This window comes from Macrobrachium rosenbergii, chromosome 3, assembly GCF_040412425.1.
Source record: "Macrobrachium rosenbergii isolate ZJJX-2024 chromosome 3, ASM4041242v1, whole genome shotgun sequence".
NCBI lineage: Eukaryota > Metazoa > Arthropoda > Malacostraca > Decapoda > Palaemonidae > Macrobrachium > Macrobrachium rosenbergii.
This window is the reverse complement of record NC_089743.1, coordinates 69663404-69680176: the sequence shown is the minus strand read 5'-3', so window position 1 is coordinate 69680176 and position 16773 is coordinate 69663404. Positions and strand designations below refer to the sequence as shown.

Here is a 16773-nt window from a genome sequence, read left to right as displayed (position 1 = left end):
GGCTTACAATGGTTTTAGCAGACGAGATGTTATTGCTGTTGCACCATCTGTGGAAGATAGCCCACTTGGCCTGGTAGACTCAGCTGGTAGACTTAAGTCGACATCTAGAAATAGCTTCTGCAGCTTACTTTGAAAAGCCCTTCACTCTGACATGTCTCCGGATAGTCTGAAGACTGTCAGACTTAGAATGGATAGTCCTTGATGGAACTTCCAAAGATGAGGCTGTTTGAGATGTGGACTTTTAGGCAGTAACCTTGGGAAGTCACAAGAAGATTGAGAAGGTCCGGGCACCATTCTTTGAGAAGCCAAAAGGGTGCTATCAGGGTCATTGATACGTTCTGTGACGCTTCAATTTGTTGAGAACTCCACCCCCCCCCTCACCATGTTGAATGGGGGAAAGGTGCAGAGCTCCAGGTTCAACCAATCTATCAGCATTGCGTCTGTCACCCATGCCTGAGGATTCAGGCCTGATGAACAAAATAGAGGAAGACGGTAATTCTTTGGTGTGGTGAACAGGTCCAATGTCGGGCTGCCCAACAACCTCCAGAGACTGTTACCTGACCCCATTGACTTAATCCGTCTGCCAAGATGTTCATCTTTCCATGGATGAATCTGGTGATAAGTCTGACCTGATTCTAGTCTGCCCAAATTAGCAGCTCCTTCGCTGTCTGACAAAGGGAGAACGGATGGGTTCCGCCCTGATTCTTGATACAGGAGAGAGCCATGGCGTTGTCAGAATGTACCACCATGGTTCTGTTTGCTGCTGCCTTCACAAAATGCTTCAGGCCGAGGTGAATGGCAGATAACTCTTTGGTGTTTATATGCAGCTTCCTTCGAGCCGGAGACCAAATGCTGGAAGCTTCCCAGTGTCCAGAAGAGCTCCCCACCCCTGGTCTGAGGTGTCAGCGTAGAAGGAGAGGTCGGGGCTCGGAAGTTGTAAAGACCTTCCCTCAGAAAGTCTCTCTGGACGTCCACCATCGGAAATCCTCCTTTATCTCGTTCGTAACTGGGAACGTTGCTGTGTCCAGTTGCTGTCTTCTGTTCCAGCTTGCACACAGAAACAACTGAAGGGGCCTCATATGAAGTCTTCCTAGCTTCACAAACTGCTCTATGGATGAGAGGGTTCCCAGCAGACTCATCCATCGATTCACTGAGCAAACTGGAAGCGAACTGTACTGACTGAAGACAGGACTCTATCCTCTTTGGGGAAGGAAAAGCCCAAAAACTCAGAGAGTTGATCCTCATCCCCAAACAGAATCTCCTGAGTTGGGGCTAGTTGGGACTTCTCTTGATTTATTAAAAGTCCGAGTTCCTCCGCAAGAAGAAGGGTAGTCAGCAGATCCTTTGTGCACTGTTCCTGAGACTTGGAGCAGAGGAGCCAGTCGTCCAGGTATAGACGTATATTGATAACTAGTAGGTGAAGCCATCTCGTGAGGGGTGATAGGACTCGTGTGAATACTTGTGGGGCAGTGGAGAGACCAAAGCATGGGGCCCAAAATTGGAAGACTTTGCCCCCAAAGACAAATCTCAGGTATTTCCTGGACTCCGGATATACTGGGATGTGAACATATGTGTCCTGCATGTTGAGTGTTATCATCCAGTATCCTTGCTGGATGGAGGATAATATACTGACTGACTTGCCTCCATTTTGAACTTCGTCTTCTGTACGAAGAAGTTCAAAGCACTTATGCCGAGGACAGATCTCCATCCCCCTGGGGACCACGATCAAGCAGTTGTAAAATCCTCTTGAAGTCTGATCCTCCACTACCTCTATGGTCTTCTTCCTTAGGAGGGAAGACACTTCCTCCGAGAAAGCTATGAACTTCTTGGAGCCCTCCAAATATGCCATCAATGTGACTGGCGAATTCACGAGAGGAGAGTTCTCTACGAATGGGACCGAGTAACCCTCTTTGAGAACTTTGATCGTTCAAGGCTCCGCGCCTCTTGCACTCCTCCTCTGCCAGAAGAGGGAGAGTCTGGCTCCCACCGGCGCACGAAGGATAGAGGAGTCACTTTTTGGAAGAGGTTTTGGCTGAAGTCCTCTTGATGGACTTAGCAGAGAAACGCACCTTGGAGAGGGGTCTCGAGAAACCCTGTCTGCCTCCATGAAAGGGATGCTGTTGCAGGGGGGAGGCAGACTTACCAGAAAAGGCAGAAAGGTCTTTGGGGCGCTTCGAAAACTGTGCAAGAAGGTCTTGAGATGATTTTTTCTACAAATCAGTGGCAATCTCCTTCACAGCTGATTGAGGGAACAAATACTGTTTATCCAAGGAAGAACATAAAAGCGCAGACTTCTGAACAGAGGTCACTCCTCTCATGGTGAAGGAGCATCACAACTCCCTCTTCTTCAAAACTCCTGTGGCAAAAAGACCTGCAACTTTGGAGGAGCCACCTCTCACTGCCTTATCCGCAGAGGATAAAATGCCCAGCCAATCCACAGCCAAGTTGGGCGCTAAAACATCGTGATCTTCTATTTTTCTGGTGAGAGCTCCTATCGACCAGTCCAGAAAGCTGAAGACTTCCAGTACTTTAAACAAGTGCTTCACAAGGTGATCAAACTCCAATGAAGCGAAGAAAACTTTAGCTGAAGAAAAAGCCGAGTGACAAGCCGAGTCTATCAAACCTGGGAAGTCACCTTGGGAAGAGGCAGCACCTCCCAAGGATGGAGCTTCTCCAGTTGAATAACAGAGATATCTCCTGGCTGTCAAGGTAGCAGGAGGAAAGGCGAAAGTGGCCTTCCCTTGTTCCCTCTTAATGGACAACCAATCCCCTATCTCTCTAAGCGCCTTTCTTGCAGACGAAGAGAGAACCATCTGAGGTAGGCGCACACTAGAATCTGCTTGGTTTCTCATAAGAAACATGGAAGCGGGTGACACTGGAGCAGCTGGTTGGAAGTGAGAGGGGAAGGTTGCCAAAAAATATCTCACTAGGGAAGCATCAGCCATAGGAGGGTCTGGTACTACTTCCTCCTCTGAAAAAATAGGAGACAAAGTAAGGTCTTGAGAAGGTCTATGTGAAGGGGGAGCCTTCTGCAGAAGGCCAAATACATCGTCCAACTGCTTCTTCATATGCGCGAAAGAAAGATCTTCAGGCACGAGAGCGGGAGACAATGACTTAAATGTGCGTTCAGTAGAAGTCGGGTGGACACTTGGCAGCAAGTGCTTGCGGAAGGCGAGCTGGCTCGAAGAGGGCACTTGGGGGAGAGAGGCGGGCACTCTGGAGTCCGAGACAGGTAGTTCGGAGTATGAGACAGGTGCTTGAAGACTGGAGGACAGTCTGGCAAACACTCTGGATGCTCATGTGGGCGCCCAGAAGAAGAAGAGTGTTTCTTAGAAGAGTGCTTATGAGCCGAGTGATGAAGTTCAGCATGTGAACGCTTGGGAGAAGGGTGAGTGGGACTGCGCCACGTACTGCAACCCAGTTGCAAACTAGCGGAATGGTCTCTACTACACTTCGGAGAAAAGGGAGAGGCGTCTCTATCATGACATCTCTTCAAGGGATGGGATTCACCAGGGAAGCGCCAAAAACGCCTCTTATCAGCACTAGAGTCACTATCGGAGTCAGACGATAACTGGTGGGCACTCAATGTGATGCCTTTCCAACTGCTGTCAGAATTACAAAGCACTGAGTCGGATGAGGGGGTGACTGTCCATGGGCAAACCCTGCTAACCTCCTTTAGACTTCCGGTATGCATGCTCCCAGGTTCAGGGGAGTGTGACAGTGACCTTAGTCTGGGAGCATCAGCAGGACAGACAGCCATCTCCTCCACTGGCACTGACACTGGCACTTGTTTAATACTCTGCACTTCGTTCATAAGAACTTTAAGCAATTCACCCAACTCAGACACAGTATTAATTACGAAATCGAATTTACGATCGAACTTACTCTTGAGGCTGGCTACGGTACCGGGATTGGAAGCATGGGAGCCAGGAATAGGAGTTGATAGGAGAATTATTAGGAGGACTAAGGATGGGGATAAAGCAAGGGCAGGAAAAGAAGGAATGTTACAGTCAATGAGTTGAATGTTAGTGACATGCTCTAAAGTCTGAGCTCTGCTCTCAGCTCTAACAGCCACCTTCCTTTTCCTATCTCCATCTAACTTATCCAAATGAGACCTAAGAACCTTCCATTTCTTCTAATCCCATCCAACACATTCATCACAAGTGAGAGCTACTGAACACTCTTGTCCTCTATATTTTGCACAGATCGTATGACTATTGTAGGTTACTTTGGTCATTCGGGTCTTGCAACCTTCCCTAATACTGTACTTGATGAACTGGAATTGGATATCATAAATACACTGCAGAAAAACCATAAGCCAAGCTGAAAAGCTATCAAAATAATGGGTACTTCACCAAACCCTCAGGAAAAGTGAAGAAAAACCTCGAACTCAACCACCAAACCATTCAATGATGGCAGTAAATAATGTACTAGACACAGCAAAATATCAATTCATTAAAGAAAATATAGTGAATTAGTAAGATTTTAGCACAATATAAATTCTTTCTCTCATCTCCTCTTTTTCCGAAAGCTTTGGAGTGAGAGGGTGTAACCTGTCAGTTATGTCAAATATCTTGACATACTGACTGCAAGGGTAGAAGATGTTGCCACTCGGTGGTCAAATAAATGTTGCCACTTGGTGGTCAAATACCCTACGAAGGATACTGAAATCTCTCTCTCTCTAATCTAAGTTATGTTCTTTGCATTTCCTCTCTCTCTCACTGAGATAGATTTTTATGCATATGTAACATATGTTTATTTGTTTTGTATACTGTAGTTGTATAGATAAATGTGATGTTACTTTGTTATTAATTTTCTTCATATTTTCCATGCTATAATTACAACTTTTCTTCAGAACAAAGGGGGTGCAAGTACTTGTCAATTAACTTTACATGTTGACACCAACCACAAAGGGGAGGTAATGTTGCCCACAGATGGTCAAGGATGCTGAAAAATCTCTCTCTCTCTCTTTCTTTCTTTTTCCTTCATAAAGAATGATTTCCATCTTTTGATATCTAACGTAAGAATAACTTCTCTCTCTCTCTCTCTCTCTCTCTCTCTCTCTCTCTCTCTCTCTCTCTCTCTCTCTCTCTCTCTCTCTCTCTTTCCAAAGTTATTCTCTCTTTCTTTGTCATAATGTGTAAGAACAAACAGCCAACCCCCCTCCTCTCTCTCTCATGCCAAAGGATACTCAGAATTTAAGAGATAGATGGATGGATGGATGGATGGATGGATAGACAGAGAGAAAGGGAGAGTGGTTGATAAAAAGATATAGTCTCTCTCTCTCTCTCTCTCTCTCTCTCTCTCTCTCTCTCTCTCTCTCTCTCTCTCTCTCTCTCTCTCTCTCTCTCTGTTTGGCTGGAAGGGTTAGAAGTACAAACATATATACTTTTAAGGGTCAAATGTTTAAGATGACTGAAATTATACTGGAAATATCATTTCAAAGATAAATACAATAATAGGATAATATTTTAAGGTATATTTGATGTAGGATGCTAGCTTAAGGTATACATTTGGTACCTGAACTTTCAAGATAGGCTGTTATAAGTGTTTTTAGAGGGGGGAATGTTAACTATTCAAAGGATTTTAACTATTCAGGGGTTATGCATCCCCAAAATACAGGGGGTTTACTGTAGCAGTTATTCTACAAAATGTGTACAATACACCATTACGGTTTACTATACTCAGTAAACAAACCGCAGTAATTGTGGTTCATTTACAAAGTAAACAAACCATCTTTAGTAAAGAATACTAAAAGAACAAAACTTACTCGACACAGCTCCCATGTTAACCCAATGCAAAATGAACAAACCCTACAAAACTTCAATACTGACTCAAAGGACTTGCATGAATCATGAGCTTACACTTATAAACTGACAAAACCAAATACCATAGTGGTGGCATGAATGGCATCAACTGAAAGGCAAAATGATGCTAACTTGGTTAAAAATGCATTCATCACTAAGCATTATACATCAAAAGTGAAGCAAAGGAATTAACAAAAGCTTGTGAGCCAAAATTAATGAATGTTACATCAGAATAACAGGAAAAGCAGTGATAATCCAGGGAAGTGAAGCAGTACAATTAACTTCCAATCCTTCCGGGCTACTGAGGCACATGCTGGGCAACAACCGGCAAAGTGGATCTTTTCTCCTTGTAAGATATTTCAAGCTGGTGTGACTAAAGCCATCATGCAGAATAATGTATTTTATGGTTAATGGTTTCATGAGAATGGGTTTACCTTTTTACCTTTGTATTTCCAATTTACCATATTACTAAATTATTATGTATTTGTTTAGGGGTTTTTTCAGCAACTTTGTCTCAGGAATAAAGTGGAATTGGTCAGATTGTCTCAGGAATTAAGTGGAACTGGTAAGATTGTCTTAAGAAGTAAGTGGAACTGGTATAATTCCAATGAATTACCATTTAGACTGAAGAGGGAAAAAACATTAAAAAACTCCTTTTGTCTGATTTTCCTTAAAAATTATACATTAAAAAACACAACCACATTTTGTTTGTCTCCTATGATTCTGCATTTTTGGAAATTTTAAGGCCATTCAACCATGAAGATACTGATTCTGTTTTTCTTTTTTTTACAAAGGGAAAAAGGAAAGTTATAATTTGTAATGCTAGAATAAACAAAGGGAAAAAGGAAAGTTATAATTTGTAGTGCTAGTTATTCTAACTCAATAGACTTCTGGATATCTCAAAGTAGGGGCATCATTTGTAATTCTGCCTAATCAGGGGTATCATTTGAAACACTTACTGGAAGCAAATACAGTAATGTGATGTACATGAAACAGCTAACAGGTAAACCACGTTGGTCATACACTAATCATATCATTAGTTGATATTAATAGCAATAAAGCAGCATCTGCACAGAGATTCTATACAGAAAGTGACCACTTCAGTGATGAGCATCATGGCACACAAACCACAGAAAAAAAAAGGCCCAAACCAGACAAACAAAATTTGTTCCTTATAACTTTAAAAACATAAACATGCAAAGAATATCCCTTAAAAATGATGACAAAATTCTATTTCAAACTGGCATGAATCTCACCTTAATTGCTTGAGCAATATACTTCTCACAGCCGTAACGCTTAGCAGTGTCAATGTGACGATAATCACAACTTTTTAGAGCATAAACTACAGCTTCATGATTATAACCACCATCATGAGATGTTCCTGGAATTAACAACTTTTTGAGCAAACAAAAAAATTATTATGCACTCACCATCTGCATATTATGTACAAAATTAAAGTAACTAGTCCTGTAATACAGTATGCAAGCTGAATCAGTACCAAAGGAAAGAAGCACAATGAAAAATACAAACCTTTATATAATATGCCTCAATAATACAAACTTCTTATTTTTTCATGCTGTACTGCCTGAAATGGTCCATTACTTGTTAATGGCAGTTATATCATATGAAAATGTTCCTATCATCCTCACTGGTGAGAATCCTACATTTGAGAAAGCCCCTTTACTATTTAATACTACCATGTCATAGTGGCCTCAGCAAACTCAAACTGATTAGGGAAGCATGAGGGGTTTGAATGAGTGCATTGTCAGTAAAATACAGTATTAAAAAAATTATTTTCAATACAAATCCATACCCTTGCTTTACATTAGCCTTATTGTGCATCTATGCAGTCATCCAGACAACTCAGAAGAAGCCTCTCAGTCCCACCTGGCTCAGTAAGGATCCAGGTTCCAAAGTGCCTCTGGTGGCTAACTGAGGCTTTCTTAATATTATCTGAGCCTTTAGATCTAACCTTGTGACATGACTTCAGTGAGCATCTATGGGTACGAGTGTCTCTCAATAGTGAAAATATCTGAAAAGCTGGTTGAGTAAATATGGCAAGAATTACAGTTACAGTGAGGGTATATAGTGTGCTGCTCAATAAAAGCCCAGAGGTGTGAGAAGCACATCTGATTGAGACACCCATTATATATACTTGAAGGTTCAAGAGTTACTGGCAGAAAAGGCCTAGTACCGGGTGAAAGAAGTGGACTAGGCAAGGCAAGAAAAGGCAACATCACAATAATTATGGTAAGAAATGGTGTTTACAACACCGTAAGCGCCAACTGGCACCAATAAACCACTTACCAATGCCAATAAACAGCTCACTAGACCGAAAATCGCTTACCGACAACAATAAACTGCCTACCAACACCAATAAACCACCTATCAATGCCGAAATTCACTTACTGGCACCAAAAATCTGGTTAAAGATGTCATTAACCAAGCGTTGTAAAACAGAAATGGCGTTAACCAATCCCATCGATAAGCAGGGACTGCCTGTACTTCCATGAGGGCTGTGCATGCCACTGTTACCAGGAGCTGTGTACACCAGTAATAAGAGGTGTAAGACTAAGAACAGGTTATGTACAGTTGAGCCATACATAGCACTGATTACAGAGGTAGAGTGCACAGGTGGCTGGCTTGACTGGTTAGAGATGAACTCTGACAGAGGGCAGAGACAAGTACATCACTATAGTAGGAGTAGCTAGTAACAGAATCAAGTTGGAAGCTACTCTAGTATGCACCAGAACAGAAGGCACAGGAGCACTATCATATACAGTCTTACTAAGTGAATCTTTTTAAGGAGAGCACTTCACTGAGATCAAATACTGCTAGGGAAGTACAACTAACTGAAAGGTACTAGTCTAATGACAGCGAAAGTTGCAGTCATGACAGCAGGATAAGATGGGAGCAGGTCTATGAGTTAATAAGCTACCAAATCATGAAGCTCTGCTGGTGCCAGGAGCAGATGAATGTCTCACAGCCAGGAGAGTAATATGAAGGTCAACAGTCCCAACTGAATGCAGAGAGGCTTCTGGATAAACAGAAGCTAGGTGACCATTGAGAGTGTCAGGAAATGGTGTCAATGCATATTCAAATCTTCCCAGCATCAAAAATAAAATATACACAAATATACAGTATATATATATATACAATTGTATATATATATATGTATATATATATATTAATATATATGTATATATATATATATATATATATATATATATATATATATATATATATATATATATATGTGTATATATATATATATATATATATATATATATATATATATATATATATATATATATATATATATATATATATATATATATATGCTAAAAAATCACAGTAGATGCACGTGACTTCAGTGTATAAGCGAATCCCACAGGAAAATGACAGGCAGAAGTTCAGTACCAAAAGCGCTTTCACGTTTATTAACGCATCGTCAAGAACACGAATGAGACACAGATATAAAGAAAGTTACAAAATAAACAAAAGAACAAGAATACCAGATGGTCAGTTGTCAAAGGGTAATAAACAGAAAGATAATCCAGGATAATCTGGATCGAGCTGTCACAAACTGAACCCATAGACCAAACAACAAGAAATACTAAAGTTTAGGCTTACAAAATCCAAAAACATGTTGGAACCTGAGGGCAACTGCACCCAAGGAATTACCTGGGCAATATAACTGCTTGCATACCAATGTGTTTTCCCCAACTTCCCCAACTCAGCAATGACCCAATTGACAGCATTTCATTCGAATTTTCCCTTCTTAGTGAATAAGATAGAAATAATCAACACACAATCACGTGTGGAACAGAAATAATTTCAGACTCACATCAGGATCAAACCCAGGTCTTTCAATTGTGTGTTGATTATTTCTATCCTATTCACTCAGAAGGGATAATTCAAATGAAATGCTGTCAATTGGGTTATTGCTGAGTCGGGAAGTTGGGGAAAACACGCTGGTATGCAAGCAGTTTGCTTGCCCATGTAATTCCTTGGGTGCAGTTGCCCTCAGGTTCCAACTTCTTTTATAACTTGTATGGCCTAGTGGGCAGCGCCCTTGTCTTTCAATTGAAAGACCTGGGTTTGATCCTGATGTGAGTCATAAATTTATTTCTGTTCCACATGTGATTGTATGTTGATTATTTATATCTTATTCACTCAAAAGGGATCATTCGAATGAAATGCTGTCAATTGGGTCATTGCTGAGTCAGGAAGTTGGGGAAAACACACTGTGGTTGTCTTGCCCACATAATTCCTTGGGTGCAGTTGTCCTCAGGTTCCAACTTCTTTTATGACTTGTATGACCTAGTGGGCAGTGCCTTCACCTTTCAATTTAAAGACCTGGGTTCGATCCTGGTGTGAGTCAGAAATTTATAATATATAATATAATATATATATATATATATATATATATATATATATATATATATATATATATATATATATATATATATATATATATATATATAATGTAAGTGACTTTGTCATAAAACTAAGGTCTGATCACTTGAGGTCCAGAAAAATGGCTAAAAAATTTCTTATTCTAAGTTATGGAATGATTTTACATAGCCTGAAAAAGAACCTCAAAAGATAATAAAATTATAATTATACACTTACTAAATAATATACTGTATATATATTCCAAAGTTAAGCAATCTACTACTCATTAATACTTAGTTGGCATTAACTTTGGATCTTTTTTAATTGTTAAACAAAATTTACTGATTTGCATGGTTGCATATTATGGCAAAGCAGAGTAGTAGTACCACACCAACAGAAAGATATTACAGAATAACTTCATGATATACAACAGGTGTGACATTTTGTTCTGGCCAGGTGTTTTGTTAGGTGAAAAAAATTTAAAAAATTAAAAATTATGGCAAGTTCATGTGAAATGTCAAAAGTGCTGTCACTGTAAATTAAAAAAAAATGCCATAGCAACAACGGGAATCTCATAGTACAGTAATCCTTATTCTGAAATTCATCTTGACTGTGCAAGACAAATATATGGACACATGTTTTTAACTGTTGCAGGTGCTTACTAAAAATGGTTAAGGGTGATTCCTCTTCTGGTTGTTCCTCATAATAAACAGTATACAGTATATACACCTACCTCTGGTTGTTCCTCATAGTGATCAGTACAGTACACAGCAACGCCCCATTATCCACGGGTAATATATTCCGATCATACAAACAAGCTCTTTATCCCATATAAAACCCAAAGTGCCACTTACAATAATCTCTCTCTCTCTCTTTCTCTCTCTCTCTCTCTCTCTCTTGTGATAACCAAATATGTACAGTACAGTAGTGAAGTGGAAATGCTGTAGATTATGGGACAAATAAAAAAAATAAAAATAAAAAACTCTGGGTACTCTTCAACTACTTCTTCCATTATGCTATGGGTCTTTGGCCATTGAAAATGGTGATGATGGTGATGTACAGTGCCTACACAAATGAAGATGAATGATGGTGTAGGTACTGTGCTAGCTACTGATCTGATTATACAGCAGAAGTCATCAGGGTCATCCCCTAACTTGGAGGGGGCAGCAAAGACCAAAAGGCAGTGGATGGCAACAGATGCAGACATCAAGAGCTGACAAAGCAAAGATTGAGGATTGTCAAGAGTGGACACTTTTTTTCTTTTCTTTCCTCTGGAACAACATCATAATTGGCATAGTTTTCTTTGCCTTTTGAGTTCACTGTACACCTGTTGTAGTAGTAACATAGCCTTAGATATCATATGAGTCACTTTGACACTCCATTCCCTGGAAGGATCATATGCCTTGATTCTATCTTTAACTGTCTGATTCATGCTAAATAACTCGCTCATCTTTTCCAGTGTCCACTTTGGAGGTTCAGTTTCACTTTCCAATTTACCTCCACCCTCCAAAGTAAATGGCTTGATTATATCTTTCAGCTTGTTCATCAGCTCAACATCCTCTTCAAGATGCTTGATGACATTGTCATCAATCATATACCCCATTCCATTGCCACAAAAATGTCTTGCCAAATCAGTGATCCTTTGCATCTTGCTGTCAATAACTGTAAGGCCACAGTTATTCACAGCTTCACTGCATAGATTCTTCCAGCAATCATTCACTGTTTCTGGTTTAAATTCATTCATTGCTCCCCAGGTAAAGTTTGTTGCATCGGCAATTGGGAATGCTTTCAGAAGTCCATGACACTCAAGTCAGGGTCAGCCAAGCAGATCATGCTGCAGACCTGCCAAGTGTAGGTGGCCTTGACACAGTGAATGATACTTTGGGTAAGAGGCTGGAAAAGCATGGTTGTGCTGGGATACAGAAGCATGACCTGTGCATTTGGGTGTTCAATAGTGATAGGTTGAGGATGGCCAAGAGCATTATCTATTATCAATTGAACTTTTACAGGAATGCCTTCCTTCTCTCAATAGCTTTTCATTTCAGGGATGAAACATTCATGGAACCATTGTATAAAAAGTATAGCAGATGTCCATGCCTTGGTATTGTGTTGCCAGTAAACAGGAAGAAGCCTCTTGTTTTTGTTCTTCAGAGTGCGTGGATTCTTTGCATGGTAAATAACCCAGGCTTTATCATATGGTCAGCCACATTGCCACACAACACTCGAATCAACATGTCCCTCCATGCTTTGAAGCCAGGATCCTGCTTCACACTTGGATGGATATAGGTCCTGATAAACATTTTCTTCCCAAACAGTTCAGTTTCATCTCAGATGAAAACCTGCCTGGGATTGTAGCCCCCTTCTTTGATTATTTTTGAGCTATGAGGAAAAATATTAGTGGCATCTTCATAGCAGATGCAGCTTCTCCTGTAATTTTAATTACTTTCAGGTTAAATCAAAGCTTCAATCAATTTAACCATCCTTTATTGGCTTCCAGTGGTTTGATTCCCTCTTTAATTTCAGCCTTAACATTGAACTGTTCATTCAGTTAAGGCCTTATGCCATAACATGTTCCCACCAATAGGGACCCTCTTCTTTTTCACGTCTTCTATCCACACACTTAGAGCCTTTTCATTTTTTACAATTAATTTACTCTGCACTCACAAGCACAGTACCAGTTCTTTCACAAATGCTTTTCCAATGCTCATGGATTTCCCGAATTAATGGTTTGTTCTTCTCCAATCTCTTACCAATCTCTACAAAAAGAATTTTTCAATCATATCCAACACTTTAACCTTTTCAGCCAAAATAGGCACATCACAGATGCATCTGAGCTTGCCCTCACTACCATTAGACACACTTCTATCACACTTTGAAGCTACTGCACAGGTTTAATAAGGCTTCTTTTGAACAAAGAAATGATGGAACACACAGACTGTATGGGAGATACACCAAGGGAGAAGGTTAAGCATGGAATGAGTGTGAAGTGTGGTGCTCCGATGGTGTGCACTTTGGGAAACAATGGGTGACCTGCACGTAGATGCTGGGCAGAACAAAGGATACTAATAATGCCTGACACTTTGTTTTGATCATGTTTTCTCTTGTTGGCATGGTGCACACAATTTTAATTTTTTTTCCCCCCTCATAGGTATCTGTGCCTGATTGGCTCCATGCACAGTGGAACACCGTATTATTGGGTGTGGCTATATGTAAACTAAAAAATGTTTTTAGTAATCGTGGTCTTGCTAATATAATTGTCAATGACAATGAAGATGATTTTACTAGTGATGAATTTGAGACTTTCATGTATGACACTAGAGGTTCTCCTTAACACCCATCTACAAATGGTTTAGCATAAAATGATGTTAAAACAACATTATGCACCATGTTGCTATAGATGTATTACCTTGCAAACTTTCAGTGAAGGGATACCCATGTAATTAGAAACTAAGTTAGATCTTCTAAGCCCCTACATAAGTAGCCATATTGCAATGAAACACAAACCATGACTGGATACAATTGCAAGGATAATACAATTAAAATTTGTAATTTACTTTTACTGGTAACAAAAGTTAAAGGATAAAAAACAAATAAAGTTACACAATCTCATTCTCCTTTCATCTCTCGCATACAGAGCAACCACAAAGGAAAGGGCACGAAAAAGGCTACAATAATAACATTTTACATCCTCACTTGAGTTCCATGACTACAGCTATGCAAAGGGAGGCATCTTGATTCAATGATAGCCTAAGAAAAGTGATTATATAATTGGTGGCCCTTCTACCTCTCATCTATCAGCTATGAATTACTACCCTGTTATGAGCTTAAACAACCAATTCCAGCTGACACCTGGGGATACTCTCATAAAATGGAGGAAGGTTTGTATTTTTGCAGGAACAAATGGGCAACTTAAAATTACTGACACATGTATTGATCCAATTTCATGTAGAATTTGTTGCATAGATTGGTCTGTCATTTACATACATTTCGACCAGAAGTTCAAACACAAGGAACTTACTAGACTGACTAGATTGTGAGTATTCATTCTAAAGTAAATAACAACCACAAACTGTTTAACAATGGATGCAACTCTTATGTAATTGAAGCCTGAGAGTGGTCTAACAACACAAGACCTAAAAAGACTTCCATACTTGGGCATTTAACTTGTGGAAGCTTGTCAATCGTTTTAACCTTTAGACAGTGTTTACTTCATTACTTTCATATTACAGTTACAAGGGGTGCTATGCTATATGTGCAAAAATTCAGGTTCCTGGTTTGCATAAGATTAAAATATAATTTTTTTACTATTAATGTCATTACTTGAGATGTAGAGGTGTCCACTATACTGTACTGAGAATTAAGTAATATCTCAAGAAGAAGAATTCAATAACCCTCTTATTACACTGTCAGCTGACTGATTCTTTAACACTATTGTCCTAATTTGCAATCTCCTTGCTACAATCTGCCCTTCTTTCTTTCCATTCTTATCCTTATTTTCTTCATTCTTGGACTAGCTAATTATGGGAACTGTGTTCTCTATTCCATTGTGTGAGTTCCTTTGGAAAAAGTTTACGACAGGAAATAGGAAAAAAGTGTGGTTAAGAGCACATTGTAAATTTTTCTGTTATGTCTGCAAGGGAGATAACCCACGTGTGATGTAGCATTCACCTATGCATTTCAGAAAACAACAGTATTTCTTTATTACTTTTGGCACAAACTGTAGTCAAGACTAGGATAAACTTTACAACACATTACTGCAAGATTAAAAAGCTACATTGCTAATGCACTGCAATGATTCACTTCAAACAATTCTCCAGTACTTACCTAAACCAAGCAAGGGCATTTTCACATTGTTATGCAAAGTTACGTGCTTCTCTGGGTTAGTGTAAACATCGGCCATTACAGTCTGAAATTAGGGAGTTGAATTGTAACATCTGATGTCATTGAGGAAGTACAGTGTACCATATAATACGAACATCCAAAAACTTAGAATAAGCATCCACAGTCAAAAGAAAGTATTTGTTACTAATGGGTCTGTCATAATCTATATGAAGTCTAGGCCATGCCTTACCAAGTGAGGGCCGGGAAAGAACTGGAGCTTGGTTTGGCTGAAAATTAGCAATACAAATATGACAATTCTTTGTTACTTCTGTAAGGTCTTGATCAATCTTGGGCCACCAAACTCAATTCCTTACTTTGGCCTTTATTGCATTTAATCCATTTTGACCACTGTGCACTGATCCAACACACTGCATCTCAAAACAACAGGTATACCAACTCTGTTTCTATAAGATAATACATTTTCATATAAGCCCACGTCAGACTTTACGGCACTATATTCAGATAATCTTACATCACTCTTATGTTAACCAAATTTAATGTTATGAATTAGTAGGATCAGAAGTTCATCCTTCTTAATGCATTTCCTAATAACCTCAAAGTTCCCATTTACCTAATGTACTCAACTGGAGTTCCTACTTTGAGATCATAATTAACTGGTCCTGTAATCTACTAAAGGCATCTGCCACTACATTTTCTTTACCTGCCTTATAAGTAAGATCAAAATCATATTGTGATAAAAGTAAAGCCCAACGTTGAATGCGAGGATTAGCTTGGCTAGGAATTTCATGCCCTTTACCACATAAACCTAAGAGGGGTTTACGGTCTGTACGAGTCTCAAATTTCCCGCCATGTAAGAAATACCTAAATCTATTTAAGCCAAAAGAAAAGCATGCCCTTCTCACTCTATCTGAGCATAGTTCTGTTCAGCTGATGTGAGTTTTTCTTCCACAATACACAGGTAACTCCTTTCCCACAATTTGCTATAGCAAAACACAACCTACTCCAAGTGATGTGTCAACCTCACCTATTAGCTCTCACCATCATAACTACACAAAAATAGTCCACTTGTTAAATCTTTTTTTTTTTTTTCAGTGTCAAATGCATTTTGCTCATCTTGACTTCATTTAAAAATCTTATTTTTCTTTAGTAAGTCATACAATGGAGCCAATTTCACAGAGAAGTTCTTGATAAATTTACATTTGTAAGTAACCCTACCTATAAATGATTGAACTTCTGTCATACAAGTAGGATGAGGTGCATCTAAAATGGCTTTAACTTTCTTAGGGGAACCTCATTCCTACATCTGAGATGTGATAACCAAGATATTCTAAGGCAGTAACCTTGACAGCAAACTTTTTCTTATTAATCTGATCTTTCAAAATCTATAAAACTTTCCAAACTCTTAAGGTCATGCTGCTCTTCAGTTTCACCACTACCAATAATGTCGCCTAAATATGCTTCAACGCCATCAATATCTTTCAACAAGTTAGCAATGAACCTCAGGAAAATGGCCAGGGAAGAACAGAAACCAAAAGGCAATCTCTTAAATTTAAACAGATGCTCATTTAAACAGCCCTTATGGGTATTTGTCACTAAATACTATTGACTCTCTTCCTCCACTGGTATTTGTAAATATATGTTTTTCAAATCAATACCATAGGGAAAATATTCTCCCTGCTAGAATTTCATCAGGTTTCAGTAATGGATACTGACCACAATACAGTAC

At 39.4% G+C, this 16773-nt stretch overlaps 1 protein-coding gene across 14 annotated transcripts in view; it reads right to left on the bottom strand.

The window, feature by feature from the left end:
- LOC136825267 (uncharacterized oxidoreductase ZK1290.5-like) overlaps positions 1–16773 on the bottom strand; it is a 100080-nt gene that overhangs the window by 81509 nt on the left and 1798 nt on the right. For all 14 annotated transcript variants that reach the window (XR_010849282.1, XR_010849278.1, XR_010849290.1 and 11 more), the window contains exons 2-3: positions 15030–15111; positions 7064–7188 (exon numbers count right to left, since the gene is read on the bottom strand). Coding sequence is in view for 10 of the 14 variants with exons in the window: in XM_067081367.1 (XP_066937468.1) it covers positions 7064–7188; positions 15030–15105 (201 nt within the window). In the remaining 4 variants the exon portion in view is untranslated. The remainder of the gene's footprint in view (positions 1–7063; positions 7189–15029; positions 15112–16773) is intronic.